The 27,057-nt window shown below is 42.5% G+C and overlaps 6 protein-coding genes across 8 annotated transcripts; 3 read left to right on the top strand and 3 right to left on the bottom strand.

The window, feature by feature from the left end:
• Positions 1–8: 8 nt before the first annotated feature.
• Positions 9–3,769, bottom strand: LOC106747218 (the record flags this gene model as incomplete). Its single annotated transcript, XM_014624561.1, has 6 exons — positions 3,399–3,769; positions 3,123–3,304; positions 2,248–2,477; positions 1,937–2,056; positions 661–941; positions 9–268 (listed from the first exon to the last, which is right to left on the bottom strand). Coding segments are annotated over exons 1-6 (1,182 nt in total), but the record flags the coding sequence as incomplete, so codon positions are not given.
• Positions 3,770–3,878: 109 nt separating this feature from the next.
• Positions 3,879–6,330, top strand: LOC106747225 (polymerase delta-interacting protein 2). The gene is made up of 6 exons (XM_014624577.1): positions 3,879–4,135; positions 4,507–4,662; positions 4,865–4,961; positions 5,036–5,377; positions 5,561–5,766; positions 5,839–6,330. The coding sequence occupies exons 1-6, from the start codon at positions 4,041–4,043 to the stop codon at positions 5,945–5,947; spliced, it is 1,005 nt and encodes a 334-aa protein (XP_014480063.1). The 5' UTR covers positions 3,879–4,040; the 3' UTR covers positions 5,948–6,330.
• A 218-nt stretch (positions 6,331–6,548) lies between these two features.
• Positions 6,549–9,812, top strand: LOC106747224 (bleomycin hydrolase). The gene is made up of 4 exons (XM_014624576.1): positions 6,549–6,788; positions 7,280–7,590; positions 7,694–8,524; positions 8,790–9,812. The coding sequence occupies exons 1-4, from the start codon at positions 6,779–6,781 to the stop codon at positions 9,003–9,005; spliced, it is 1,368 nt and encodes a 455-aa protein (XP_014480062.1). The 5' UTR covers positions 6,549–6,778; the 3' UTR covers positions 9,006–9,812.
• A 105-nt stretch (positions 9,813–9,917) lies between these two features.
• LOC106747226 lies at positions 9,918–11,386 on the bottom strand. Its single transcript, XM_014624578.1, has 3 exons — positions 10,672–11,386; positions 10,369–10,483; positions 9,918–10,291 (listed from the first exon to the last, which is right to left on the bottom strand). The coding sequence occupies exons 1-3, from the start codon at positions 11,226–11,228 to the stop codon at positions 9,992–9,994; spliced, it is 972 nt and encodes a 323-aa protein (XP_014480064.1). The 5' UTR covers positions 11,229–11,386; the 3' UTR covers positions 9,918–9,991.
• A 1,239-nt stretch (positions 11,387–12,625) lies between these two features.
• LOC106747227 lies at positions 12,626–25,820 on the top strand. 3 transcript variants are annotated; one of them, XM_014624580.1, is made up of 4 exons: positions 12,626–12,728; positions 12,801–12,963; positions 20,477–22,811; positions 24,285–25,820. In XM_014624580.1, the coding sequence occupies exons 3-4, from the start codon at positions 20,534–20,536 to the stop codon at positions 25,136–25,138; spliced, it is 3,132 nt and encodes a 1,043-aa protein (XP_014480066.1). In that variant the 5' UTR covers positions 12,626–12,728; positions 12,801–12,963; positions 20,477–20,533; the 3' UTR covers positions 25,139–25,820. The 3 variants fall into 3 exon arrangements, with proteins under 3 accessions (XP_014480066.1, XP_014480065.1, XP_014480067.1); XM_014624579.1 differs by having other exon boundaries at positions 12,626–12,963; XM_014624581.1 differs by lacking the exons at positions 12,626–12,728; positions 12,801–12,963 and adding an exon at positions 19,158–19,584.
• LOC106747228 lies at positions 13,687–17,541 on the bottom strand. Its single transcript, XM_014624582.1, has 3 exons — positions 17,254–17,541; positions 16,491–16,592; positions 13,687–15,400 (listed from the first exon to the last, which is right to left on the bottom strand). Exons 1-3 carry the CDS (start codon positions 17,383–17,385, stop codon positions 15,059–15,061), a joined length of 576 nt encoding a protein of 191 aa, XP_014480068.1. The 5' UTR covers positions 17,386–17,541; the 3' UTR covers positions 13,687–15,058.
• Positions 25,821–27,057: the final 1,237 nt, after the last annotated feature.

Genomic DNA, 27,057 nt, shown 5'->3' with positions numbered 1-27,057 from the left:
GATTGTACCTTTATCACTTTCCAAAAAGAATATCTTTTATCTAAAGTATCGTTGTGGTATTTTGATTTTGATACTTTTTGATGAATCGAAGTTGCATGTTTTTTCTCATATTCAATATTGACTAAACAGTATTTGCCATTGATTTCGCGAATATTAGTATTTCCTTCCGCGATATTAACTTGCAGATTGTAACATTCATCGAAGTTTCCAAAGTGTCTTGTATGACCGTATAATATACCCTCCGGATATTTCGTCGAAGAATCAAACACTAAAATAGAGAAGTTATTGTAATATCTTTAATAATATATATATATATATATATATCCAGTAAGCAAGAAACATTAAACCAATAATATGAAATATTAATTTTATGTGGAATTTATAAGCATTTTGACATATCATTTTCGATGTTATTTTAAACTGTTACTTGATGATATATTATTTCTAAATATTAAAATCGTATTGTAGAAATATTATTTTTAATGATTGGTTCAAATATTGTCAACATATTTGATTATATATAGTCACATATGGGCAAATTTCATACATGATCTTTTTTCCACCGCGTGGGATATTCCAATAAGATTTTTCACAATATCTTAATGTAATCTTACTTTATTAAAAAAATTACCTAATTTACCTTAATTTGTAAAAACTTACTTTGCACAGCCCATGCGGAGCCGTTAAGTAGATCATGTAAAAATATCAGCGTGTCTTCCTTGCACGGTCCATCCGACAAATATTCCGAATTGGCGAAAATAATGGGCAAAAACGGCATATCTTCCAATTCCCATTGTTCCGGCATTAAGTGATTCTGTTTGCCCAAAACATGGAAATATGTTATTTTCAGTAGTAGAAGAAGTATTACGCAGAAAGCCACTCTCTGTCCGTACATCATGATGATAAATGTATCTCTGCCTTGAACCTTCGTTTCCACCCAACTGAATTGAATATTAATTATACAATCATCATAATAGCATGCTACAATTGCTTACGTCACAAAGTTTTTATTCAAAGTTTTTTGTTATGATGTTTATAAAACGTTTTTGTAACCTCTTATGTACGATTGTAAACGTACGATTGTTAAGTACGATTGAAATTAACCGTCATGAAAGATGATACGGTGATAGGTGGTATATACCATACGATCGGTCGTCGAATAAAGTCGATATTTATCGATTATTTTTTTTTATATCTAATAATATATATTATATTATAACATATTATATTTAAATATAGACCTATCATAAAACTTTAGTGACTTATATAACAATATATAACAATAGGGACTTTATGCTTAAAAATATATCTTAAAACTTCTCAGTATCAGTATTTTGGAGAAAATTGTAACTAATTAAATTTTGTTTGTTCTTCGTAATAGAAAAAGATGATATTTCCATTTTATACGTATACTTTTTATTATATTTGTGCGTACATTTATTAATATTTCATATTAATAAATTTTGCATTATATGTTTAGTAACAAATAGAACAAAAAGGAAAAAAAAAGAAATGTCTGATAGTACATTAAAAGTTTGTTTACATTTTCTTATTTTGCACTTTACAGTCGATAGTAAAACACATTATGTGAAGTGAAATTAACAACATATAACTTATTTAAGCAGAGAAACTAAAACAGTAGAAAACGTGTCGTATAAAAATTAATTCCGTAACCGATAATTAATTATTTTTCCGTTTTCTGTTATTGTTGTGTAACGAAGATTGTCACTGTACAAATAATCCATAATTATAAAAAGAAAAAAATAAACTTACATCACTCTTCTCGCTCGTGCATAAAATAAATTGCACGAGATAAGGAATAAACTCGGAATAACAGATACATAATTGTCAAGAAGAAAAAAACTTGAAAGAAAAATTTTATCTCATAAAGCGGCTATTCAAGCTCGTGTCTGTATCGCAGGAAATCTTGGATGACATATTTTTGCGTTTGATAGGCACTCGAAAACCGTCGGCGGGTTTGTAGTGTCTCCTGACTTCTCTCGATTGCATGGGGATTACATCGACAGATTGTATCTCCATCAATTCTGAGGAATATCTACGATCAACAATGAGGAATATGATAGATTAAGGAGCCCTTTCGAATATCGAAAAATAATGCAAACGTCAGTGTGTAAAAAAAAAGAATGATCATATGTAAATACTGAAGCCTTCCGCCTTTAATATAATCATTTTTTACTCGAACGCACGCGACATAAATCGATTGTTCTTCGGATGTTTATGTCTTACCCTGAGCTAGATGGACGAATAAAAATACTGGAATTTTTCGGTGTCATCGTCGTGTTGGACTCTCTAAAAGAATTCTCTAAAAAAGGCCGTTGCCTCGGAACCTCTGCGAACAGTAGTTTCTTGTCGAGTCTCTCCTTTTCCAACTTCATATTCTTCAATTTGTTCGCGAGCTCGATCATTTGTTTTCGCGCGATCCAATACTGATTCTTCGTCATCTCGTATTTCTTGTCCTTAAAAGGCAATCGTGGTGATACAAAGATATGACAAGCGAGGACTATAAAAATAGAGTAATGTTGTTTTCAATGTGCTGATCCGAATCAGTAGGCCTGTAGCGTAACTATTAACGACAGTTCCGTTATCGCCGTACACCGTACGCTGTTATGCAGGTATATGATAGAAAAGCTGCGTAATGCTCTTGGCTATTATTGGTAATATTATCTTTAAGAAGTTGCAAAATCAGGCCGCGGATATTCCGATAATCGTTACAATGAAACGTAAACTATAATATACACAATATGAATTAGACAGAGAAGAAAATTATACTGAAGTCAAGGTATATACTTTTATATACCAATAAGAATAGTATAATATTCTTGGAAGATTTTTAGCCTTGAATTGAGTTCAAGTAAGACTTGTATCGATACAAATGCGATCAAATCAAAACTGAAAATGTTTTAAGAAGATTATAATATTTTTGCTTATAGATGAGAATATCTATCCTTTATTTTAAGACTAATTTTTAAGGCTTATTTTTTCTGTGCGGATCGTAGTACCGCAGAGATTATCGGAACGGTGACCGAGCCGACAAATCGAAAACGCCATGAGAGAATCTCGAAACTTTAAGATGAGAATAAGAGATAGACTGTGATGTATACAAGTTCATGAAAGCGCTTCATAGTTATTTTCATTTGGTTGGTCCGAAACACATCGACCCTCCGCAATATCTCGAGAGTTTCCTCGAGCGGTACGAAGAAGGGACTCAACATGGGCGCCAACGGCTCTTTCAGTGGTACTGATATGACGTTGTAGGTTTCGCACTGCGTGCATTGCTTCTCGGCTGCGAAAACGCGACAAGACCACGATTAGTAGAATTCATAAAAAATATGTGGAATAACGTACCGGTTTCGCGGGATTTGCTCTCATGCGGATACCTTGTTGCGAACAGTCCTGACAAAAAACGTGACCGCATTGTGTTATATGATATGGCTGTTTCCCTCTGTACATCGGGACGAAGCATTTATTGCATATTAACGTATCCATATGTGAGAATTGTGTGGCTGAAAGAAGGACGAAACGATTGTCGCAAGATTGTCAACAACTACGTTTAGCGGGATATTTTTCTCTACGTTTCGCGTGATATTTTCCTTCATTACATTAAAAAGCTATACATTATAAATTTAGCGAAGTGATCGAACCTTAGTTACGCCGCTCGTGTGTGTATCAAGATAATCGAACTAATCGAGCTGTATTTTTTTCGGTAGGATAGCGATAGACGATAATCCCGGACGACACACTTTCTAATGTCCAAATGGCGCGAAGACGAACATGACGGCGGGAAACAGGCGCTTCTTATTCGTCAGTGGTACGACTCAATGTTGAGTCGGACGGATTTTTGGCCCCCACTTCTGTCATGTCAGCAATATAAACAGTATAACCTCCGGTATTCCGAGATGATGGGAAAATATCAGTAGAAATGTCGTTACAACGGCGACTGTCGCACATTATTTTTCATCCTGCGACGTAAATCTCTGATTATTGTCCTGCGAATATCTGCAATATTTTCCCCATAAATCATGGAACTCATGCGTACTCTCGTCGGCCACAACCTTAAACGATCCTTCCTGAAGGTGCCCGGGAGATTCTGCGTGCAACATGCGCGATACATCAGGTATAATGAGATAAATAAATCTTTGAGTGTGCCGAATGATGCTGTCTTGCAGATTGTTGTGAAATGAACTGTCAGTGGGGGAGAAATTTGTTGTTATACACATTCTTACCCTGATGTATTCATTATCGTTAATTACTTTCTTTTTAACCGGTTATGTATGTGCCTATGTGCGCACACGTAATGAGTGAGAAAGAGACGGAAAATAGCTGTCCTACAATCTGTTAAAGTAACTTTGACGCAATATGATTTTGGCAATAGTTACGTTATATTCGCTTATACATTGTGCTTCTCCTAATTTATATATGATAGTTAGGAGATGTTAAGAAGTATTTAAACAATTGACAACAATGTATATCTAACGTTTTCTCTAGATTAGCCGAGGTTGGAAAACTGGAAACACCAAAACTACAAGGAAAGTATGAGACAGGTCAGCTGATTTTGCACAGAGTCTTCGGTTATCGTGGTGTAATTCTCTTTCCATGGCTAGCCAGAGTATACGACAGGGATATATCTAATAAGAAGGAAGAGTATGTATAATTATTCATAGTTATATGCTTTATTTTCAACTTATGTAGACATAGTGTTTTCTTCAGTTTATTCTTACAAATTAATTCCCAATTAATGGTTTCTACTGTGCTATTTGCAATTGATCTCTATTAATCATTTATAAATACTCATTACCTGTGATGCTGCCTAAAATCTCGAACAGAAACCCATTTATTTACACAGGAAAGATGATAATTTCAACAGTGTTGGTAAAGAAGTTAAGGGTAGAACGCATACGTTTTACCAAGTCCTGATCGATCAGCGAGATTGTCCTTACATAGTAAGTAACACACGAGAAAAATAATTCGCATGTCGTTTCGCACAAGCGGTACAACCTCCTTGTGTATCACTTAGCGCGCCCAAACTGAAGCGGTGACCTTCCTGGGCAATCATGAAAGCAGTCGCAGCTTGTACGCCATCCCCGGGTTGGATTATGTCGCACACGAGGATGTATTGCCGTACAGTACAAACGAGAAAGCGGCTCTGCAGCACGAATTGTTCGACAAGTTTCTGACTTACGATTCGAACAAAGAACCGTGCTTCGTAGCTCAGGAGACTCTCCGTGCGTGGCAGAAGAAGAACCATCCGTGGCTCGAACTGTCCGATGTACATAAGGAAACCACCGAGAATGTCCGTATCACTGTCATACCGTTCTACATGGGTTGCAGAGAAAGTCAGACGACTTCTGTGTACTGGGTGAGTCGATTCATCGTCATTTTCTATCCTAAGTACGTGCTAAGGATCACTAAGACCACTTTATTCCACCGACAAAGGAAGACACACGTTTACCTAAATGTAAACTAAAGTAACTAAACTAAAATAAAATAAATTTAAGTGTCTAAACGTTAATTTTATCATTGCATAATTTTTTTCTCACAGTGGCGTTACTGTATCCGACTGGAGAATTTAGGTGAATTGAGCGTGCAACTGCGCGAGAGGCACTGGAGAATATTTAGCCTGTCGGGCACACTGGAAACTGTGAGAGGAAGAGGCGTGGTCGGCCAGGAACCGGTGCTGTCGAAAGCTCTACCCGCTTTCCAATATAGTAGTCACGTGAGCTTGCAAGCTCCTAGCGGTCACATGTGGTAGGCATCGTCATCTGATTTTCGTCAGCGCGATGACACCATGTTCGTTTGTTTATTTAATTTCGTTCGCAGGGGTACGTTTAGGATGGAAAGAGAGGATGGATACGCGTTTGATTGTAGAATACCACCGTTCTCTTTGGAATCGAAAGCCGAAGAGTCGTCGCCCAACGTGGAAGTGTGACTCTCCGAAGACGAATGGCATAACAATTATGACTGTTAACTAGGACTAGTATAATGTGTAACTTTGTTAGATGAGCATATACGATGATTTATAAGTATAGACAAGACGAAACTGAAACAAACTTGAATACGGAATTTATGAAGATTTGTGATAATACATGACATCGGTTTTCCAATTTCAATAAAATTATAATGTATATATTTTCTCCCAAAGACCGCTTATGATCTGTTGCGAAGGATGTGGATTTCTTTCCGTAGTTACGCGTGTTCTCCAACAGCCTGATTATACCTTGACTTTTCCAAATGACATGTACAGGAATTTATATATAAAAAACATGTAAAAGCTCACGTATATCGTAAATATAGCAAGAAAAAAAAAATACAGGTAACTATCTATTTGTAGTGTTCTAATTTATTGTGCAAGATATGTATATCTTCACTGCGATAATTAAAACAAAATGCCAAGATACAAAGAAAATTGTGAAAATAGGAAGGATTATAGTATAACGTTAATTAGTGTGATGTAACGATCATTTCAAACTATTGTTTTCCAAATATTGTACATCCTGAAATCAATATGCCGTTTTGAAATATTGCCGTACGAGTGTATCGGGCCGGTTCGAAAAATCCATACAAATTGTGCTTGGCGGGCGGAAATGTGGAACGCATTAGAGGAGAGGGAGGGTGGTTGTGTGCGAGCGTGCGAGCGAGATAGGGCGGCGTGCATCTTACCTTTTCTATCGATCACGGGATAAAAGCGTGTGCGCTTGGGTCTGTGTGGACACAGCGTGATACACAGGGGCATCGCAGGAATTGGTTACGTGCCGTCACAATGGTTGATTGTAAGTTTACTCAGATACCACACGGAGAGCTCGTCGTCCTTTCCGGGAAGGGTGTTCCGCGCGGAACGGATGTGCTCGCACGACAGTTAATAGTATTTCCGACGCGCGAAATATGCGGGAAACCGTATAACTGACCAACCTTAACCTTTCAAGCGTGGCCGATTTTTTGCTCGGTTACAAGCCACACCCTGGCTGGCTATTAATAATTTTTGAATCGTCCGCGGCGAGCTCGCACGCCCGCATCGAGCCAAACGAGTGTTCTCATTCGCGCGCCTTTAGACAAAAGTCCCTTATTTTCAAAGATGCGACAAAGGAGGTAGCGCATTCCTCGCCCATTGTGACGCCTGCGGATGACGGTGCGATTCTTCCGGGACGTGCGGTTAAGCGCCGTCGCTCGATACCTGATTTCTCGTGCTGAATTTTCCTTCTGACGTTCTCTCTCTCTCTCTCTCTCTCTCTGTCTTTTTCTCTCTGTTTCTCCCGTCGTGCAGATAACCTGTCAGCGGAGGAGCTCAACGACTTTCGTGCCAAGTTTTACGCGGAGAGTCGCAACCTGCTGGCGCAGAATGTCTGCACGAAAACAAATCCCATCGAGGCCTGTGCGTCGAGGAAGATCGTGGAGGAGACTCAGCACGTCTTCACCCATAAAATCGAGGCGGAAGGCAAACCTATCACCAACCAGAAGAACTCGGGCAGATGCTGGCTGTTCGCTATCCTGAACGTCATGAGGACCAGCTTTATGAAGCAACATAATTTGGACGAGTTCGAATTCAGCCAGGCTTATCTGTTCTTTTGGGATAAGGTACACAGATATCGTGTTGTATATCCGCGCGAGTGTACGATGCATCAAATTTTTTTCGTTAGAACGTATCTCAGCGAATTACATCCCGATGTTTCCCTCACAGGTAGAACGTTGCAATTATTTTCTACATAACATCATAGAGACCGCCAAGCGTGAAGAGCCGGTGGAGGGTCGTCTGGTCTCCTTCCTGCTGTGTGACCCTACCTGCGACGGTGGCCAGTGGGACATGATCGTGAATCTCATAACCAGGCATGGCGTCGTACCGAAAGCCTGTTTCCCTGAGTCATACAGTTGCGAGTCAAGTGTACGTATGAACAGCTTGCTGAAGAGCAAGCTGCGCGAATACGCCAAGGCTCTGAGGGATTTGATCGAGAACGGCGCCACCGACGAGGAGCTGAAGGCGCGACTGAAGGAGCAGATGACGGTCATCTATCGAATAATCGGCATCTGCCTGGGCATACCCTCCGAGAAGATCACGTGGGAGTATTATGACAAAACGAAGAATTACAACTGCGTGGGACCCATCACGCCGTTGAACTTTTACGAGATCTACGTGAAGCCGTACTTTGACGTGAACGACAAGGTATGCCTGGTGACCGACCCGCGTCCGAGCAACCCTTATGGGAAACTCTACACTGTGGATTGCCTGGGGAATGTCGTTGGCGGACGAACCACCCGCTACAACAACCAGCCTGTGGAACTGTTGATGAAACTGTGCGCAGAAAGTATCAAAGATAACGAGCCGGTCTGGTTCGGTTGCGACGTCAACAAGAGATTAATAGACAAACACGGCATCCACGATCTGAACGCGTACAATTTCAAGCTGATGTTCGGCACGGACGTGCACGTCGGCCTCTCCAAGGCCGACAGGCTGCTCTTCGGAGATTCCATGATGGTGCACGCGATGGCGTTCACCGCTGTCTCGATAGACCCGGTGAGTATCTCTTTGTGCGTGACGGACATCGGTTATTGGTCTGCTCTCTTCAGCCGAACTGGCGCTAAGCTAAGCTAGCTCGAGGAATTTACATACACATTGAAACGTATAAAGCGTACATACGAGATTCTTACGCTTCAGTGCGCGTACATTTTTTTTTTCTAACACAGCTGGTTCAGCTGAAAAGGGAGGATCAAATATCTCCGTCTCGGTCGATTATCAGCGACGTGACTGATCTCCTTTACTTCGATCTTCATCTTCACAGAGAGACGGTAAGATAAAGAAATTCCGGATAGAGAACTCGTGGGGCGAGGATCACGGGCAGAAAGGCTACCACGTTGTGAGCAGCGAGTGGTTCGCCAACTTCGTCTTCGAGGCGGTGGTGGACAAGAAATACGTACCTGCCGACGTGATGGCAGTGTTCGACCAGGAGCCCATTACTCTGCCGGCGTGGGACCCCATGGGCACACTCGCTTATTGATGATAAAGTAGAGCTAATTGCGGCATTTTATGGCAAAACTTTTTTCGCATTACGTGAGGACAGACTCGAAGCATACAGGAAAATATAGTATTTAACAGGGAAAAAAAAAAGAAAGAAAGAAAAGGAAAACCCGGGGACAGTACGCAGTTGTACAAAATACCGATATTTTATACCTTGCAAGAGAATGTGCAACAGTATTGAAAGGGAAACAATGGCTTTGTCGTTCGTACGAATCGCAAGCGCATTTTGTTCGCTTACAGTATACTACAAGGGTGACGTTTAAGTTAGACCGTCAAGACTGAGTGTATGAGTTACCATATAATTGAAATCACGAGGTAAATGATTATTAACGACTCGCGCGTATCGCAATTTCCAGAATAACGTGCAACGTTACGATATTCGCAAGAGAGGGGAGGGCGAAGCACGCCGAGTCGCATACTTCGACCTTACTAGTAGGCAATAACGTACCGGACGAACTTTGCATCACGAGGTAACCAAATGGTGTTCGTTTTATAACGCGATAAAACCAAACACAGCAACCTCTCTCGTGAAACCAAAAAATAAATATAGACTACCAGATCAGTTCTCCCGGCGTGTGTTGTGTACCTACGACTTGAATTTCTCGCGATTTCGAAATCGCGTTCACGCGCGACATGTAGAGAGGCACTCGTAATCTCTTGTGCATGTTAATCTTAAGGATCGCACGTGCACAAGCTACAAAGTAAAAGCAATAGAACAATACGGATAGATATGTAAAATTTAATAAAATGATTTGCCAGAGGATAATTAAAGAGGATTCTTGCTCAAGAGCAGTCTTGAATTTGTCAATGTCCATCATACCGAGGCTGTCGCGCGAGCCACAGGTTCGCCTCGATCGAGAAAACGCTCGGTAAACACTAGGGAAGCGTGTGATTCCAAAAAAACAATTCCTATATTATCAACCGTACCGTTACAAAAGCGTATCTTTCATACAAATGTTAAACGTTCTAAACTATCGACGATATACGTGAGGCTCCGGACGACAAAAGTTTCTTCTGCTGCTTGTATTGCTTGTAACAGTATTGCAACTTGGCCCATATGCCATGGCACATGTTCTGCAGACGTTCGTCCTTCTCCTTGAGCGCGAATTTGTGGATTCTTTTGATCGTGCACTGTGGAGCCCTGAAGTGGCCACGTTGGATCAAACTCAGGGCGGAATACAATTTGCAACGAGCGACAAGGAGTGGATTACCAAGGCGCAATGCCAGTTCGAACTGCCTCGTTGAAATCTTGCCTGCCATTTCAGCCTGGTCAAGGAATACACAGGACAGACTAATTAAAATCTATCGAACATACGTATGCAAGAGAGGCAGCTGGAACTTACGCAGTGTTCGAATTCTTCACCCAATGCGGAGAACGCTCCTCCTAAGGTGGATAACCAAGACATAGCGTGATCGGCTTCTTGCCTCTCCAGGACCATCTGCATTAATTTGTCGTTCCTAGGAAAGCAAATATCAAGCAACATAACTTTTTGACTGAACTGTCTGCCATAGTTTAAGAAATTTATGCAAGCTAAGGTGCAAAAATCTTATATTCTATTGCCTTATGTGCTTCAATGTGTATGTAAATTCCTTCAGTTACTACAAACAGTTCAGTTGAGAAGAATAGACCAATTGTGAAGTCATACCATTTGTAATCCAAGAACTGCCTCCTCGGCGTCCTCAATCTTATGAATACAATCTGTACATATTTCCTATCATGCAACCATCTGAACAGTGCTTTCAGAGCACTATTGCGGTAAACGTGGGAATCTAACAGCGTTACAATGTAAGCCGAGACGAGGTAGGAGGATAGACCCCTCGTGCACAAACGAGTCGCGTTCGCTGTGCACTTGTTACACGTATCCTCCTCGTCCCGTGCGGACGTGCCAATTTCCCGCTGACTATTCCTACCGGTCCGCTCGTGCTCACACTCTGACTCAACAACGACATTGTCGAAAATCGTGTTGCCCCTGTAGACGATCAATCGTAGACAATTATCCATATTCCGTTTTAGCTCAAGACCGACGTCGACGTTGCATTTTGCGGTATCATCGTACACCGTTGTAATGCATGGTATGTAATCCTCATGGCATCGAGATTTACCGATAGGCGTACGCGCGTCGGCAGGTTTTTCCAACCTGATCCTGATTCGTCTACCATAACCTATCGGTCCGCTGGGCTGCGTCAAAGTTGCTGCACCCATGACTTCCCGCGCATACGCTCCTGTGCTTTGCCATCCCCGTGCTCGGCAGTGTCGCCAACTCGAAAAAACCCGTCATATGCTAAAATAAAGTAAATATGTGTATGCTTCTTGTGGGAATGCGCGCTCAAGTAAAAAAAAAAAGAGATACATAGTCAGTTTTGCAGATGTGATTGCATAGAGATATAAGAATAGAGGGAACAAGCCTGTAAGTGGAAGTGATAGAGGCAAAGAGAGAGATGGATGCCGAGTGTCCTATCTGTCTCTTTCTAGTTGAGCGCTGTGATTGGTTGTTACAATGAGCCGCCAAGACGACCACGCGACGTCAGGAGGGGAGAAAGCAGACTAAAATTTCGTTTTGTAAATATGCGTGCACATGTGTGTAGAATTAAAATTCGTTAAATATTCGAACGTTAACAAAATAATAATTGGACGCGATTTGTTTAAAAATGAGGCATTGTTTGAAATGCAAGGCGGAGTCTTATCCTGGATGTAACCGCAGTTTTCACTCGTAAGAAAGTACAAATACGTAACCTCAAATAATTATATGTTATTTTTTCCTACATTAAAAAAAATATGTAAATGTTGTAGGCTACCNCATTTCTCTCTTTGCCTCTATCACTTCCCCTTACAGGTAGCATATATCCCTTGTTCCCTCTATTCTTATATCTCTATGTGTAATTGCATGTCAATATAGTATAAAGTGTATGAATTTGATAAGGATGGCTTTCACCAACTCCGGTTAAGTTAATCGACGGTTAATCGACGTTTAAGCGACCAATCAGCATTAGCCAATTAGCTAATCTGATGCTGATGTTGATGATCAATGCGATTGGTCGTTTAAACATCGATTGAATTAATCGGAGTTGGAAAGCCATCTCCTTAAACATCACGTATCGTATCCTTTTTCCCTTAAAAGCTAAAAGTTTATTGGCTACTGCGTCTCTTACAAGTTTTGACTATGAATACCATCCATAATGAGGTTTAATTAAAACTTAATTTAAAAAAAGCTTATTTCAGAAAAGAAAATCCATCGTTTCAATTTTCAAATAATTTAGAATATATGCTAAAACGAAAACCTAAAACATCCCAGGTACCAAGATGACGGTTTCAAATAACGTTTTAATAACGTCTTTAACGTCAATCAATGTCATGGAAATGTCATTTGACGTCACTTTGCCACTTAGGATGATTTTTGCACTTTAGTTGACATTCAAATAAATTAGAAATTGTGAAAAATAAGTTAAGTTAGCAACACTGGCGATCGGACAACCAGTGCTGATGACGAACTTGAGCGCTAGATGTCGTTACTTCGCGCTTTCGGCACTCTGCGCGCATCACGAACACACAGCCTGATTCGCAAAATTTCAATCGGAACGAAAAACCCGCCAAAAATAGATTCTCGAAAGGTGATTCGACGGCAGGCTCGATAAATCAATAAACATGGCGGACAATAATAGCATTCCCGTTGAAAGCGGAATATTTGGAATGGCGAAGGTTGCGGTGCGTCTTTTTGTACGTCACTCCGTTTATCTCATATTATCAATTATGTAGCGACATTTGCGATCTATTTAGGGACGAAGCGAACCGGTGGTAGACGCCGACACCCACGTTGCACACAGAGTGAGAGAGACACGGCGGCGTAGAGGGACTTTCGGCGAGAATTTAACTCAAGGTTTCGCTCCACGACGTTCCTGCGTGCAATCCTGGATGTCGGATCGATTTTGTTCTCCTCAAGGTAAGCATCGCCTTTTGATAGCGTAATCAGGTATTTAATTACAAAATAGCGTTACACAGATATCTTCCAAATAACAACGACATTGGCGGTAATTACGTTATTATATCCACACGATGGAATGCGTTGCTTAAAATATTCATTGTATGTAGCTTAAAATATCGTTCGTGTATCTGAAAACAACGCTGTTATTAGAAATATCGTTATTAGAATAATGTATATTTCGTAGCGTGGTAAATTATATATGTATAATCGTGGTATATTATACATATACATATACATATATATGTATATATATATAATTTTCTGCGATATTTTTATGTAAATGTAAGAGAGAGAGAGAGTGTGTGTGTGTGTGTGTATGTGTGTGCGCGCGTGCGTACATGTGTGTGTGTAATATAGGAAACGAAGCTTAACTCTTTATAAAGATTAATATTGTTTGCATATAACATATCATAAGATTAATCCTTTTTTATAATACAATAAATTCAACGATTGTGCCACAACACGGAGAGGGACAACATCGTTGTCTGTCTTCGAAAATGTAAAAGAGATAATTCTTATTACGGACCTGCTTTCGAAAGAAGTAACATACACTTCGTTCGTTCGGAAACGAGAATAGTTTGCAAGCCCGGGAAAAAATTTTCCATATATAATTAGATATAATTATATATGATTGAATATAATTATATATAATTGTATATAATTATATATGAGAAGTGGTGATATAGTTATATATGATATGTAAATATATATTTATATATATATAGACATATTCTATATATAATTATATATGAGGAATTCTTTCCCCTCCCGGGTTTCCCATCCCCAAATCCTCTTCGTAGAGGGGACTACAAATCCGTGAATTGTCGCGCCTTATACGAAGAGATAATCGAAAGCAAGGCACTTAATATAATTTATTGCTTCGAATTGTGTGATGCAACGAGAATTGGCGAATATACATACACGTGTATCGACTTACAGGTAGAGCCGCTATCGCTAATATTATCGGTACGACGTCGCTAAACTTAGGTAGAGAGAGAGAGAGGAAAATAGAGCAAACTATATTCGATAATAAAATATAGCCCCTCGCCTTCTACATTATTATTTACGACGCGGTATGTCGGAACTTATCGATCTAGAAAAATAGAGCGCAAACTATTCGAGAGATGATAAAATATACATCGGATCGTAGGAGATGCGATCTCTAGATCGATGTAAAACAATTATCACATTGTTCGAAGAGTAGGAAAATTTATCATCGGCTCGATTCCGCGCGCGCGCGCTTCTTCAATCCACCCCTTTCGTATCCCTTACACCTGATATGTCGATATTGTCAATGATCCAAGCATAAAGCCCCGAATTATCGGATATACATTGGTACGTCTACATAACGATACTAAATTCGTCAACAATATTTGTATGTATATATATCTATATATCTATATATATATATATATATATATGTATATATGTACAACACACGTATATTATTGTAACAATATTGGGCTCTCAGCGATAGAGGGAACGTCGCGCGACATATATATATATATAAAAGAATCGATAACAATTGTTTGCGACAGTTACTCGCCCGTCGGCAAAAATATATCACGATAAAAATATCCAGCCGATATTCGATGCAACAATTAAACTTCACACATGCAATGCAACGATCATGATTCGAAGGTCTACAACGGGTTCTCCTTGTTTGACGCGTTGGCCGGTTATTTATCTCACGAGTTTACCCCCTTTATACTACACTACGCGCTTTTCTTCGTGCGGCAAAACGTGAGAGGATTCGTCGTTGACAGCCAAAAAATTCGAATGTTTAAATTAAACGCGCGGACAGAATGCATATATATATATATATATATATATATATATGTATTGCCGGTGGAGAAGGGGACCGCTCGTCTCCCTTCGTAAAACTTCTCTAAGCTCAAAATGGAAGATACAAATCGGTCTATGAGGACAATCAATCCCGCGTTTATTCGCAGTGGTACGTAGGTAAACGTCGCGGTGTAATTCGTTAATGAGGATGCAGAACGTGCCGACCTCAGTGGTGACGACGCGGCTCGCAGCGGCGAGCGGCGACTTTTTAGTTTTTCATGAACTTCCGCATCTGCTTCGTCTGATGCTGCATGCTGTATTGAGCGTTTTCGGCCTTCGAGATCAGCGAGTCCAGCTTGTCCAGATGGGAGCCCATCTTCTCGTTGAGATCGATGTGCCTCGGCTGGACATCGCCGCTCTCAGGATTCGTTTCTGCGGCCGTCTCCACCGTCATCACATCGTCCGCAGCCTCCGTCGCCGCAGTCTCTGCGGATCCCGGCTCCTGCTGGGCTTCTTGCTTCGCGTCGGGGTCCTCGGGCTTGTGATGCGGCGTGCCGCCGCGGGAGCCGACCTTCACCTTGAGCAATGTGCCGAGGCTGCCGCAGACATTCTGCAAAATTTGTCTTACTTCACGCGAAACTCTCGTGCGAACGTCGATTATCCACCCAAGTAGAAACTTATTTGGTTGGCCGATTCAAAAGCTAGTAGTTAGCTAATATAGAAGTCAAGTAAGAGTCTGGACAGCTCTGATTTTTTACTAAAAAATCGTCCGTCACAAAAATGCCTCAATTTATGAAAAATATGTGCAATAATATTGAATTCAGACATATCTTTTTAGTCTATTTTAGACTTATTCTAGTTGTCCATTTTAAAATATATATCCTAGCTACTATATATAACTGCCATTAGTAAAAATATAATTAAAAAATGAGTTAGCAAGCAAAAATTGAGGATGCGTTACTCTATAAAAATTCGAAAAAATCAGAAGCGAGAGTTATATTATGCCATCTGGCAGCTAATTATGATTTTTCACCTCATAACTTCCGGGAGATAAGGAACACAAACGAAAAATGCAAAGGTGAGTGAAGTGTGCACAAACACAAAGCAATCCTAAAGTCCGCTCTTTTGTCCAAAAAAAAAAGTATGGCAATGGCATAATGTAGCTCAGGCATTAACCAGAGACGGTACTTCGGTCAGTTTAGTCTAAGAAAGAAACATTTCCTGGAACAAGGCAGAAGTTGATAGATTTGAAGCCGGCATATTTTCCTCAGCGTTTCAAAAGCTTTCGATTGGTACCGGTCTCGAATCGGTGCCCGATCGTGTCCAGAAAGTAGGCAGAAACGAGCAATCACTCTTTACTACCTCGTGGGTCTATCCAGTCCCACGAGATTCAATTTCTATCGGGATAAGCGCGCGACGGTACGCACAGCGCGTACGCGTAGATGTGCGTAGCGTTTTCGCCCGCGCGAGTCCAGCGTGCGAATCCAGTCTGTCTAGGCTGGTCGATATAAGCGCAACGAGGAAGTGCAGCGAGGAGAAGAGAGCAGTTATCAATTTGAGCGGCATAAAGCATTCCGCCGTCGTATCGGCGTCGTAAATGCCGCGAAGCGAGCGTTACGACGAACGTAATAATTAGCTCGGGCGACATACGCCCGAGATGGATTAATCGCGGGGCGCGCGATCAATTATCCTAAAGTCACCTTGAATCTGTTGAGCTTCTTCTGCGTGGTGCTCAAAATGCTGTTCAGTTCGTCGAGTCCGCCGCCGATGCGCCCGGTCGTCTCGTCCGTGTAATCCAAGTCCTGTAGATAAGATCGAGCGTAGAGGAATTATATCCCGACATGCGAGTCCCAACGCGCTAATGAACCCGCGATTGGACGAGTCGGCGATTCGTTTTCCGACGATCCAGCTCGCACGTGGACGTGCAACTCGACTCCGCCGCCTTTCCGTGTAACGTAATACGAGCGCGGGTATTGTCGCGCGGTGCGTTGGGCGTTCGTGGACACGCAACGAGCGAGAGAGATAGAGAAAGAGAATCGTGCGGAGGCAGCACACACATTTCTGACGGCATTCGCGTTTTCGACACCTCAACACCCGACCGCTTCTCGCACGGTCGTTAATTTATAATTAAGGGGCAAAACGAGCGTGTAGCTTCCGCGCGCTCTCACGTCGGTGAACGCGTGATCGTCCACGATCGTTCGTAACCCAGGCAGCACAGAACCTAAAACCGGGACATAAGGCGTCTTTAAGACATCTTTAAGACGTCTTAAAGTCGCCTGTGAGCAAGATGTCTTCAAGATGTCTCAAAGACGTCCTATGTTCAGGTTTTCGGTTTTGTGCTTGTCCGGGAATTATCTCAGAGTCGAATCTCGGATTGACAACGGCGACGGATTCTCACGCGATTCTCCCCGCTATTCTTCCCGGCGGCTGGAGCGAACGGGGGTGGCAGGTAGGCGCGATTACCTGTAATGCGTCGTCATCGCTGTTGCGATTTCCACCCTCCGCCGCCTGTGTCTTCCTCCACTCCTCCTCGGTCGGCCTCGGTAGGCCGAGTAATTCCGCCCTCTCGCAAGCGTGCTGATAATCCTGGGACATCGCGTCGTGTTCTGCCTTCCAACGAAGGTGTGTTCACCAGCTGGTCGAACGCGAGATCGTCGCGACGTGATCGAAGACGAACGATTGCGCCCGCGAGCAGGTCTGGACGCGAAATTCCGTTAAAATCGTTGCACCCTCAGCCGAGGACGTGCATCGCTCGGGGAATCCATATTGGGGTAGGGACTGCGCAAGCTCGACCGACCGTCGTCGCCGAGGTGGGCAGAATTCGAGATGAAGCTTGCGACGGATTCTACCCTGTCGCGTCGGCGGCCACCTATCGCTTCGTCTCAGGGTCGATCGCGATTAATCCTATTCGCGTGTTAATCCTCAGAATAGGATCAGGACGCGCGGCGTGCCGATCTGCCTCCCCGCGACTCGCGTCCGACTCGGGCTTTCCAAGAGAAGTGGGACATTAGGAGCTACGGAATATAAATAGAACTCGCGAAGATGGATAATAAAAATAGTATTGAGGCTCCATCCGGGGAAACTGAACCTCGAAGCAACGTGTTCTTAATCCTGCACCGGGAAGAATCCTTTAGTTGTCAGAACAAAAGCTCTTCTGTTATTTGAAGACCAGGGAAACAGACCGGGGATTTTTTGTTGTTTCATGATCTGTTAGGGAAACAGATCGAAAAGTTACTGTTGTTAATCATTTATCGTTACTTGTTATTTTAATAAACTATTACCAAGCTAATATAGAAGCGTTTGTTAGAACAGCAAGTTAAAAGTACCAATTATTTGTTTCCACTACGGGAATATTTATTGTTCCATATTTATAAATCATTTCTTGCGGGTATTAGTATATTGTTAAATTAATATTCTAATTCACATTTTTAAGCTTATAAAGTGGGAGTTGGAAACACAGAAACACAGTCTGAATCAAATGTTTATGATATCAGGCCAAGAAAATAATTTGGGGTTTAAATTAAATTTATTATTATAAGAAAAAAGTGTTTCCGGAAAAAAATTCTCAAATAATTTCGCAAATGCGATTTAAAAGGAAGTAATATTCATTCGTTGTAATGAACATTCGATATACTTTAAGGAAAATAAATATTACGCCATGTGGAAACTAGAAAATCGAAGAACATTCGGCGGCCCACTGGAACGGAATGTGGCGAGCTAGGAGGATCAAATAACCGGACGCTGAGTGACTTTCGAAATGATCATTTTCCTGCTCCCATCTGTTAGGCATAATTAGGCGCAGTCGAAACCGGTTAAAAGCTTTTCAAACGCCGAAAAAGAATATGCGGTTTCAAATCTGTCAGCATCTATACTAAGAATCTAATACTAGACCTTGTCTAGAGTGTTTAGAAATCCCGGGAAAAATCGATTATATATGATTATATATAATTATATAAAATTATATATGAATTTTGCTCATATATGTAGTTTTCGTTATGGATGTATGTGATTATATATAGCCATATATGGGCAAATTTCATGTATGATCTTTTTTCTCCCGGGATTGCGACAATTAAAATCGTTTATACTGATAAAGTTTTAAGTGTCCATATATTATAACTAATTTAGCTATTACAACTAATCATTTTTCCGTGATTGTGCTCAGGAAGTGCTGGTTAAAAAATTTTTCATATACAATTATGTATAGAATATATGCCCAAATAAAAATAAATAATTATATATAATTATATACGAAAAAATTTGTTAATGGGTGGGGAAAAATGAAAGTCACTTTTTCGTGTCTCACCGTGGGAGAGCAAATAACTCGATGTTGCGATTTATGTACATGTAAAGATGCGATTGTGCAGATATGTCGGGAGCGTGATTGAAAAGCGGGCGGTTGCTTGCGTAAGCTGTGAGAGAGAGAGAAAAGCGTCAGATCGCGCGCGAGATGAGAGGAAGCGGGAGTCGCGCGCGGTTCTCAGGGCGGCGGCACCATATCGTCGTCGGTCCCGCACTTATAATTAATTTCAATCTCATCGATACCCAGCAGCCCATACAAATACACCGGCACACACGTACCGGGTCGTACGTTCTCTCATCCACGTGTACGTCGTAAATGCGTGCGGGTGCGCTTATATAAGCTACACGACGGCTTGATCGGTTTTCATTGTTGTCGCAGCGAACTGCATCGTCTTGACGCGTGAATTACGGCGTGAATTGACAATGTCGTCCCTGTTTGTGACGTGGGGCGTCGGGTGCACTTTGACCCTGTTGCTCGTGTTATCTGCGCAGGTGAGATAGGGGTGTCATCTGGATTTTAGAGGGAGAAAATAGGAAATAAAGGAAAAACGGGAAAAGAGGGGGAGGGCGCAGAATCTGGGTATCGATCGTGTAATTTTTCCCCAGGTCGGAAACGTGAAAAGTGAACATTTCAAATATTTCCAAATTAGAAAATTTATATTTTTTACAAGTTCACGCTAGAAATAGGGGAATAGGGAAAAATTACATAATCGATATTCTGATCGCGAAAATGGATTGTATATTCCAAACGGGCATTTCTATAAATGAAAAATTCTAATTTGTCGAGTTTCCAGTAAAAAGGTAAATTCTACGCCGCAGTTCGTCGGTAAATATTAAAAGCAGCAACTTTTCCGCACGAAAGATAAGTTCATTTCAGATATTCCCGTGGCGTTTACACAGTTTGAAGCGAAACTGTGTGCTCGTGACTATCCAAGAGATCGAGAGACTATTGCGTTTACTTCTCGAGATTCATTGCGTTGTTTTTTTTGACAAATTGGAGAAATCAGCCATTAATATTATCGCGCTTTCGGCGTCAATAACACTGTGCCACTAACATCCACGCCGTTGCACCACTATTGCGTGTTATCAAATTGACTGGCAATGGGAACGATGCTCGGCACGGGTCGTTAAATTCTCCGTGACCTTCACTGCGACGAGGCACGGGAAACTAAAAGAAATCGCGTGGGTCTTGGAACCTAAAAAAAGAGTCTTGATTATCGGCCGCGTGGAAGAAACCGATCTTATTTGTTTGTTTGATTTCGTTCCGAAAAATACGCATCGACGCGCGTAGAGGAAGGCGCACTGCTGAGATCGAGGCTGAATTTTCGCGTTCCTGGACGAAACGGTACGTATCTCTTAAGCACCGACAACATCGTTTCTCCAGGCGATCAACTACGAGGTCTTGAAGCGCGACGACCGAATAAAAACGACGAGCGACACGATGGTGTTGGGCAGCCGCGACCTCCTCGAGCGTCTGAACCATGTCGAGCCGAAGGCGAACTACAGTCTGCAGGAGGTCACGGAGCAACTGTTGCACTACGGCGCGCTGTTGCGAGCGCACATCTTGGACACCTTCGGCAACCTACTCTACATCTACTACGACGACTTCAGCGTGCAGGAGGTCGAGGCGTTGCGCAGGGTGTACCGGGATACCTTCGAGCGACGCTACAACATATTACACCTGGTGAGGAAGATGCTGAGGAACCCCGAAGATCTGAGACCGTCGAGGATCTGTGCCGAGATCTACGCCTTGGCGGAACCTTGCCTGAAGAGCAGCGCCAATGTGTGCCGTGGCATCAGGAAACGACACGACCTGTCGTACCCCGACGATCTCATCGTGCACGCCTCGAACACCACGTATTTGATGTATCGCTCGTCCAAAATATCGAGACATTACTCCGAGGGATTATCTTTGCCGGCGTTGCTGAAGCTCCTGCACCGGGGAGTCCTGTCGATCACGCCCGGTCTGTTGTCCGGACTTCTCTACCACGTGAATTACGACGATTACGACGGAGACGTGCTCCTCGCCGAACAGCAGCTCATACTCTACCTCAACGATGTCGCGCGCAACACCAGACGCAGTTTCCACGGCATCCTGAAGTTGATGTCGCCAAGGGAGCTGAGGAAGTACCACAGTATCGCGTCTTTCCTGAAGAGTTACATCGACATCCACGTGGAGAGATTCGGCAGCGAGAAACTGAAGATGCACGCGCTTCTCATCGTCAAGCACCTGGTCGACGTCGGCACGATCGACGAGAACATCTACCTGCTCGGCAACATCTACGAGAACGACACGATTCACGTCCGGTATCTCTTCAACCTGGTGTTGCCCGACGACGTGCTGCACGACGATGTGATCGACGCCAAGAGGTACCTGGTGGACAAGTTGAACGAGCTCGACATGGTCGAGAAATATCTCAAGGTGTCGAAATACCAGCAGGCCACGCCCGCTCAACTGTTGATGGAGATCACCTGGCAGCTGCAGAACATCGGCTTCGTTGAGGACATCGCGACGGCTCTTCGGATATATGCGAGATTCTGGCGCAGGAGCTACATGGTCGAGAGTCTGAATGAGCTGCTCAGGCTGTTCGACGCGTACGAGAACCTGCGGCGAGTGCCACACTACCGGGACATGATGAAGAACCTCGATCAGATCAAGCAGAGTCTGTCCGATATACAGGAGGTCCGAATCGAGATCCTCTGTAGCGCGCCGCGAGCTTGCCTACGGAACGGTCTGCGGATGCTGTTGGACTGCAAACTCGTGAGCCCCGAGATCAAGCGGCTCATTGAGGATCTCATTAAGCAATTATCACCCAAAGGCGCTCCGTTGGACGTCGAATGCCTGATTCCCATGAACATGTTAAAGAAGGTCCACAAGACGAACATCCAGAGCGTTGACGTGCCGAAGACTAGTCTCTCAGAAGAGATGATGATAATGGTAGGGAGTCCCGAGGTTTTCTCGGGAATTTCGGAAGTGTACGACGGATCCGAGATAGAAACGAAGGAGGTCGAGACGAAGGAGATGGAAACGACGACGACGACGATGAATCGACGTAGCACAGCGGAAGAAGAAAATAATTTGGGCGAAGTAACAACGGTGAGTTTGGAAACGTACAGATCCGAAGAGAACGCGAAATCCGGCGAAGTTCCAGATAAAACCACGGTCTCGGAGGAAACCGAGTCGTCTCTGCAAGAGAGCGTGGAATTTTCGAGCATGACCGAAAACACGGTGTACGAGACGACTGAACCTATCTTGACTACGACGACGACGATAGATGACAAGTCGGAGTCTCGTCAAGAAGAGACAACCATAGCTGCGACTACCACGTCAGCCACGACCATAGATGACGAAGAAGTGCCGAACATCGACATGGTAATAGAATCGAAGTCGATGGACACGACGATGAGCGACACTCCTGATGAAAACTCAGACACGGACGCCACCCCGACAAGCCCGACGCCTATCGCCTCGAAGAAGTCTTGCGAGTCTGACGAGTGCAATAATGAACGAAGCTTGGAGGAAACCAGCGAGCAGGAGGATACGTCGACTACCTTGCTGTCGATGGAGAATAGGACTACAGCGATGACGACGCCGACGACGCAAGGTTTGCTCTCCAAGACCGCGAAGGGGGCTCGAACAGTATTATTTGAATCTTCGTCGAGTCAGGAGGTCTCGAGGGAGACAACGCCGGCGATGAGCGAAACGCTAATCACTGAAGGTGGAATAACGTTATGTCACATTTTAGATGTTATGATATACTGAGAGAAAAATATTTAGTATTTGTAATATTATAAAATACCATAGTAAAAGAATTATGGTCAGTAAAAGAATTATAGTCAGGAGAACTATTTTTCTAGTAGGTGTTACTATAATGTCAGTGATAATAACTTTACATGCATATTGTTATTACTATTGTTTGAGTTAAAACAAAGAAAAGAGTATAGTTGAGGCTACAAATAACTATAATTTCTCTCAGTGTAACGAGATAACGCGTCTCTTCATTTTCAAGGAAAATGCATTCCTTGCTGATTAGCTGATTAAATATTGAGTTGTTCGATAAGTTTGTGAAGATTTTTGCGAAGGGTTCAAGCTCGTTACTTTTATAATTGGACATAACTGAATAACGTATTGACCGTTTTTTGGTCAACTGTCATCGAAAAAAACAAAAAGAAATTAAAGTTGTACTTAACTATAAAAATATTGGTTTTGAATTTTTTGTAGCAATCTCTACGAACTTATCGAACAATCCAATTAGGGTTGTCACAACCCTGGCTCGGACGAAAAACCGGGAAAAGTCATGGAAATTTAAATTGGTCTGAGAAAATCTGGACAGGACAGAGAAAGATATAAAAAAGGAGAATTTTATTTATTTGTTTTATTTATTTATAATTGAACTCTTTTCGCACAATTCCTTTAAATGCTCTTATTCTAAATAGTGCTTATCATTTTTTTAATATTAATCTAACATCTGTAGTCAAATACGCAGTTTAAAACTCGTGCACGTTGCAAATCATTTCTTACGTGTTAAGGACATGACACTTAGAAAAACTTAAGTAAGAAGAAAAGTGACCAATTACAATCGATTATTCCTCGAGAATAATTTAACGTAATTTGTCAATTTTACTCAACATTTTTACTCACTCGCCTTCTTCTATCATAACTACATTTTTTTATTAATATTAATTTATTTTTTATTGGGCTGAACTTGCATTCAGGATTATATCGTGTTACTCAATTTCAAAATTGCTACTTCTAATCATATAAGATATCTTTTCCGCGATCTCTGCCTCCAAACGTTAAGATTTAAGGTCACATACACGGAAAAGAAATAATCTTGCATATATAAACAAGGATGTTATAATATTCTTAGAAGATTTTTAATTTTGAGTTGAGTTCAAGTGATACTTGCATCAATATAAATTCAATCAAATCAAGACTAAAGATCTTCCAAGAAGATTATAATATTCTTATTTATACATGAGAATATCTATTCTTGATTTAAGACTAATTTCTTCTTTGTGTATGAGTTATGAAAAATTCTCCACTGTCGCCTGGAAAACATGGAAAAGTTGGGGAATTTCAAAATTTATTTTCTGTGGCAACTTTGCCAATTAACAAATTACGATAGACCTTAACTTAATCGCGGTCAAACAAATTCCTTTCGCTATTAACTCACTGAAACGCGATGCAGGCGAGAAGTGCATGGAGCCGCCCTGCTCGGAGGAGTGCGCCGAGAGTGCCGAGTCATCGAAGTGTCGCACCGGAGGCAGCTCAGACTGCGGCTCCTTGATAGAGAACTGCGACGGCGGCGAGAACAGCGGTCCCGAGGACACCAAATCCGAGAGGCTGAAGAACCGCACTGCTGAGTGCCGCGCCAAGATCATCTGCAAGAAAGAACCCTCCCCGACAGGATGCGATAAGCCGAAGAACCAGGAGAGCGACGAGAGATGCGGGAAGATATGCGCTTCGCGCGAAGAGGCGTCCTCGTGCGAGGACGACGACTGCTCGGCCGTCGGGCTGCCGACGATGAATCTAAAGTTCGAACGCGCATGGAATCGGAGTATGTGCGAGATCCAAGATGTTCATCATCGTCGGCAGATGATGCGCTTGGCGAGGATGCGGGCGATCAGCGCCGCGACATCGCGCCAGGACGACGAGTCGGTGAGGAAGAGATTGCCGCGACGTCGGGATCGGATCGCGACCAAGAAGAAGCTGTATCAACTGCTGGAGGGCAAACTGCCTCGCAACGAGAACGAGAAGACAAAGTCAGCGAGGTACTCGTTGCTCGCGGGAAACTCGGGCGCGATGATAAAGATGAAGTTCGAGGAGGACAGTCGGAAGAAACGCACGATCGGCCTTAGACAACGGGACATGCTGCGGGGGATGTTGGAGAGGAAGCGCGGGAAATCGAGCGCTACGAGGCATGTGTATCGTCGATCGGGCAGAATATCGGCCCGCCAGAGTGGTCAGACGGAGAGGATACCTAGGAGAGGCGCGAGACCAATCCGTGACGGCACGATGGCACATCGGGATCTGTCGATGTAAAATTACACGGTCGTTAGCGTATTATTTCGTTTTACCGCGCGATTGTTACTCGTCATACTTGCCATACGGCGCGTAATCCATCAATTTGCCCGTCCGGCTTATCGGGCTCGGAAGCGCTCGGAATCGAGGAAGCTAACGAAGTTCGTTGCCGGCCAGCTAATTATGTTTGTGACAAGAGCGTTCGTCAAATTCGATTAAATGATTACGCTGGAGATCGGGAGATATTAATAGTCGTCTATATTTGACTCGCCGCTATCGCGAGGGAGTTGCGCTCCCGCGTTATAAATTATTCTTTCGGCGCGCGATTAAAGGCCGCCTGCGTCCGCGCGATTAATTTACGTTACGTTAATGAGCTTTTTATCGAGCGGCGATTTATGGTAAGCCTGCCGGCCGTGGCGTTCCCGAATTCGATTCTAGCCTTATCATTAGAGATCCCACCGAGTTTCCCTCGCAGATGTCTGGTCTCGTTGAAAATGCCCGAGTAGAAATGTATCTAGTCGGCTTCAGTCAAAAGCTAATAGCTATCTGGTACAAGCTACGCGGCAAAAAATTTCGTGTTAAACTCAATACGTTTCACACGTACCAAACGATCCGCTCAAATTTTTCTGTTAACTCAACGTAAGATGAATATGTTAAAAAGTAACACAAATATCATGTCCAAAATTAACTCCGAATTAATACATTAAACGATATTAAAGTATAAAACATGTTATTTTACACTTACACATGTTGAACATCGACACATCACGAAATGTTGAGATAACGTAAACCCAATATGTTAAATTAACACACGGGTGTGTTAAAAATCCGACACAAAAAAATTTTAACAAGGGCCGATTTTAACACAGGTATAAAATATATTTTTTTTTTACTGTGTAGGTTGAATTCTCTAACTTGTTACTGGTTCGTTATTGGTCATCCACCAAAATGTAGGATCGGTCTTGTGATCCAGCCGTTGTTTAGCCATTGCGTATCAAATATGACGGAGCACATGACGCTTTCTATTCTAAAATATATAATTTAGCTGTTATATATATTCGCCACTAGTATTTAAAAATGAGATAGCAAGTCAAAATTAAAGTCACATTCCATAAAAATCTTAAAAAAGCGAGCATTATTTTTTATTGTTTAACAATTAATTATAATTTTTCATCACGTAACTGTAATTTCTTTTGTTCAACCATCAGCTAATTCATTTATCTAACCATTATCTAGCTATTATGAGAAATGAGAGTTATATTATTGGCTAATAGCGACGTCAGATACAACTTGATTACCTCGTGGCTAAACACCGACGAGGTTCAGTGTCTACTAGGGTGGTTCTATAAAACGATTTTATCGCGAATGGAACATCAACCATACACGTGCACGTTTCTCTGTATAAAAATCGACTAAATTATTCGTAACAAAATTGTACAAAAGAGTCACAACAGATAGTTCGAAGAGAAAGACAGGAGGAGGAACCGTGATTATCGGATAGTTATTAATTACAGACTACTTTATAGTCCCCTTTGGTTCCATATGGCTTCAGTCGCGTGATTAAGACGCCTTTCATTCAAGCAGTGAGGAAACACGCGGCACAGAAGTTTCAGCTCCGTGCCCGCGACGAGGACCTCGGCGAGAGAACCGCCATAAAGCGGATAAGCGGGGCGGCCGATAGAACACAATGAGAAGTAAATTTGACATGGCCGGTGCGCAGCGCGTAATCTGTCTTATTAAACGGCCGGCTTGCGCGGCCAGCGATGCGATTACATTTGAATTTACTTTGCGCCGAAATAAGCGTCGTGTCGCGCTATCGCCGGCCAATTAATAATTCCCCGTTCTCCAGGACACCTTTACGACCACAGCGAATCCGCTTCATTTCCTACCGGTGTTCCGTCGTTTCACGATATCTCTCGCGGAGATAGGATAGCGTAAGA

Source organism: Dinoponera quadriceps, unplaced genomic scaffold (genome assembly GCF_001313825.1).
Source record: "Dinoponera quadriceps isolate SergipeBrazil2010 unplaced genomic scaffold, ASM131382v1 scaffold2217, whole genome shotgun sequence".
NCBI classification, from domain to species: Eukaryota; Metazoa; Arthropoda; class Insecta; order Hymenoptera; family Formicidae; genus Dinoponera; species Dinoponera quadriceps.
This window is presented reverse-complemented; position numbering and strand designations above follow the sequence as displayed.

What these genes read in the sequence shown, in the direction of transcription:
- LOC106747225 (XM_014624577.1), top strand. Translation starts at nt 4,041, where the DNA reads ATGGAACTCATGCGTACTCTCGTCGGCCACAACCTTAAACGATCCTTC. An exon ending in ATATCTAATAAGAAGGAAGA is followed by an intron (nt 4,663 to 4,864) that starts GTATGTATAATT and finishes TTATTTACACAG; the next exon opens with GAAAGATGATAATTTCAACA. An exon ending in GCTCCTAGCGGTCACATGTG is followed by an intron (nt 5,767 to 5,838) that starts GTAGGCATCGTC and finishes TTTCGTTCGCAG; the next exon opens with GGGTACGTTTAGGATGGAAA.
- LOC106747224 (XM_014624576.1), top strand. An exon ending in ATCTGTTCTTTTGGGATAAG is followed by an intron (nt 7,591 to 7,693) that starts GTACACAGATAT and finishes TTTCCCTCACAG; the next exon opens with GTAGAACGTTGCAATTATTT. An exon ending in CCGCTGTCTCGATAGACCCG is followed by an intron (nt 8,525 to 8,789) that starts GTGAGTATCTCT and finishes TCATCTTCACAG; the next exon opens with AGAGACGGTAAGATAAAGAA.
- LOC106747226 (XM_014624578.1), bottom strand. Translation starts at nt 11,228, where the DNA reads ATGGGTGCAGCAACTTTGACGCAGCCCAGCGGACCGATAGGTTATGGT. An exon ending in CAGTTCTTGGATTACAAATG is followed by an intron (nt 10,484 to 10,671) that starts GTATGACTTCAC and finishes TTGCTTTCCTAG; the next exon opens with GAACGACAAATTAATGCAGA. An exon ending in GTGAAGAATTCGAACACTGC is followed by an intron (nt 10,292 to 10,368) that starts GTAAGTTCCAGC and finishes TTCCTTGACCAG; the next exon opens with GCTGAAATGGCAGGCAAGAT.
- LOC106747228 (XM_014624582.1), bottom strand. Translation starts at nt 17,385, where the DNA reads ATGTCCCAGGATTATCAGCACGCTTGCGAGAGGGCGGAATTACTCGGC. An exon ending in GCGATGACGACGCATTACAG is followed by an intron (nt 16,593 to 17,253) that starts GTAATCGCGCCT and finishes TCTTATCTACAG; the next exon opens with GACTTGGATTACACGGACGA. An exon ending in AGAAGCTCAACAGATTCAAG is followed by an intron (nt 15,401 to 16,490) that starts GTGACTTTAGGA and finishes CAAATTTTGCAG; the next exon opens with AATGTCTGCGGCAGCCTCGG.
- LOC106747227 (XM_014624581.1), top strand. Translation starts at nt 19,516, where the DNA reads ATGTCGTCCCTGTTTGTGACGTGGGGCGTCGGGTGCACTTTGACCCTG. An exon ending in TGCTCGTGTTATCTGCGCAG is followed by an intron (nt 19,585 to 20,476) that starts GTGAGATAGGGG and finishes TCGTTTCTCCAG; the next exon opens with GCGATCAACTACGAGGTCTT. An exon ending in CGAAACGCTAATCACTGAAG is followed by an intron (nt 22,812 to 24,284) that starts GTGGAATAACGT and finishes AACGCGATGCAG; the next exon opens with GCGAGAAGTGCATGGAGCCG.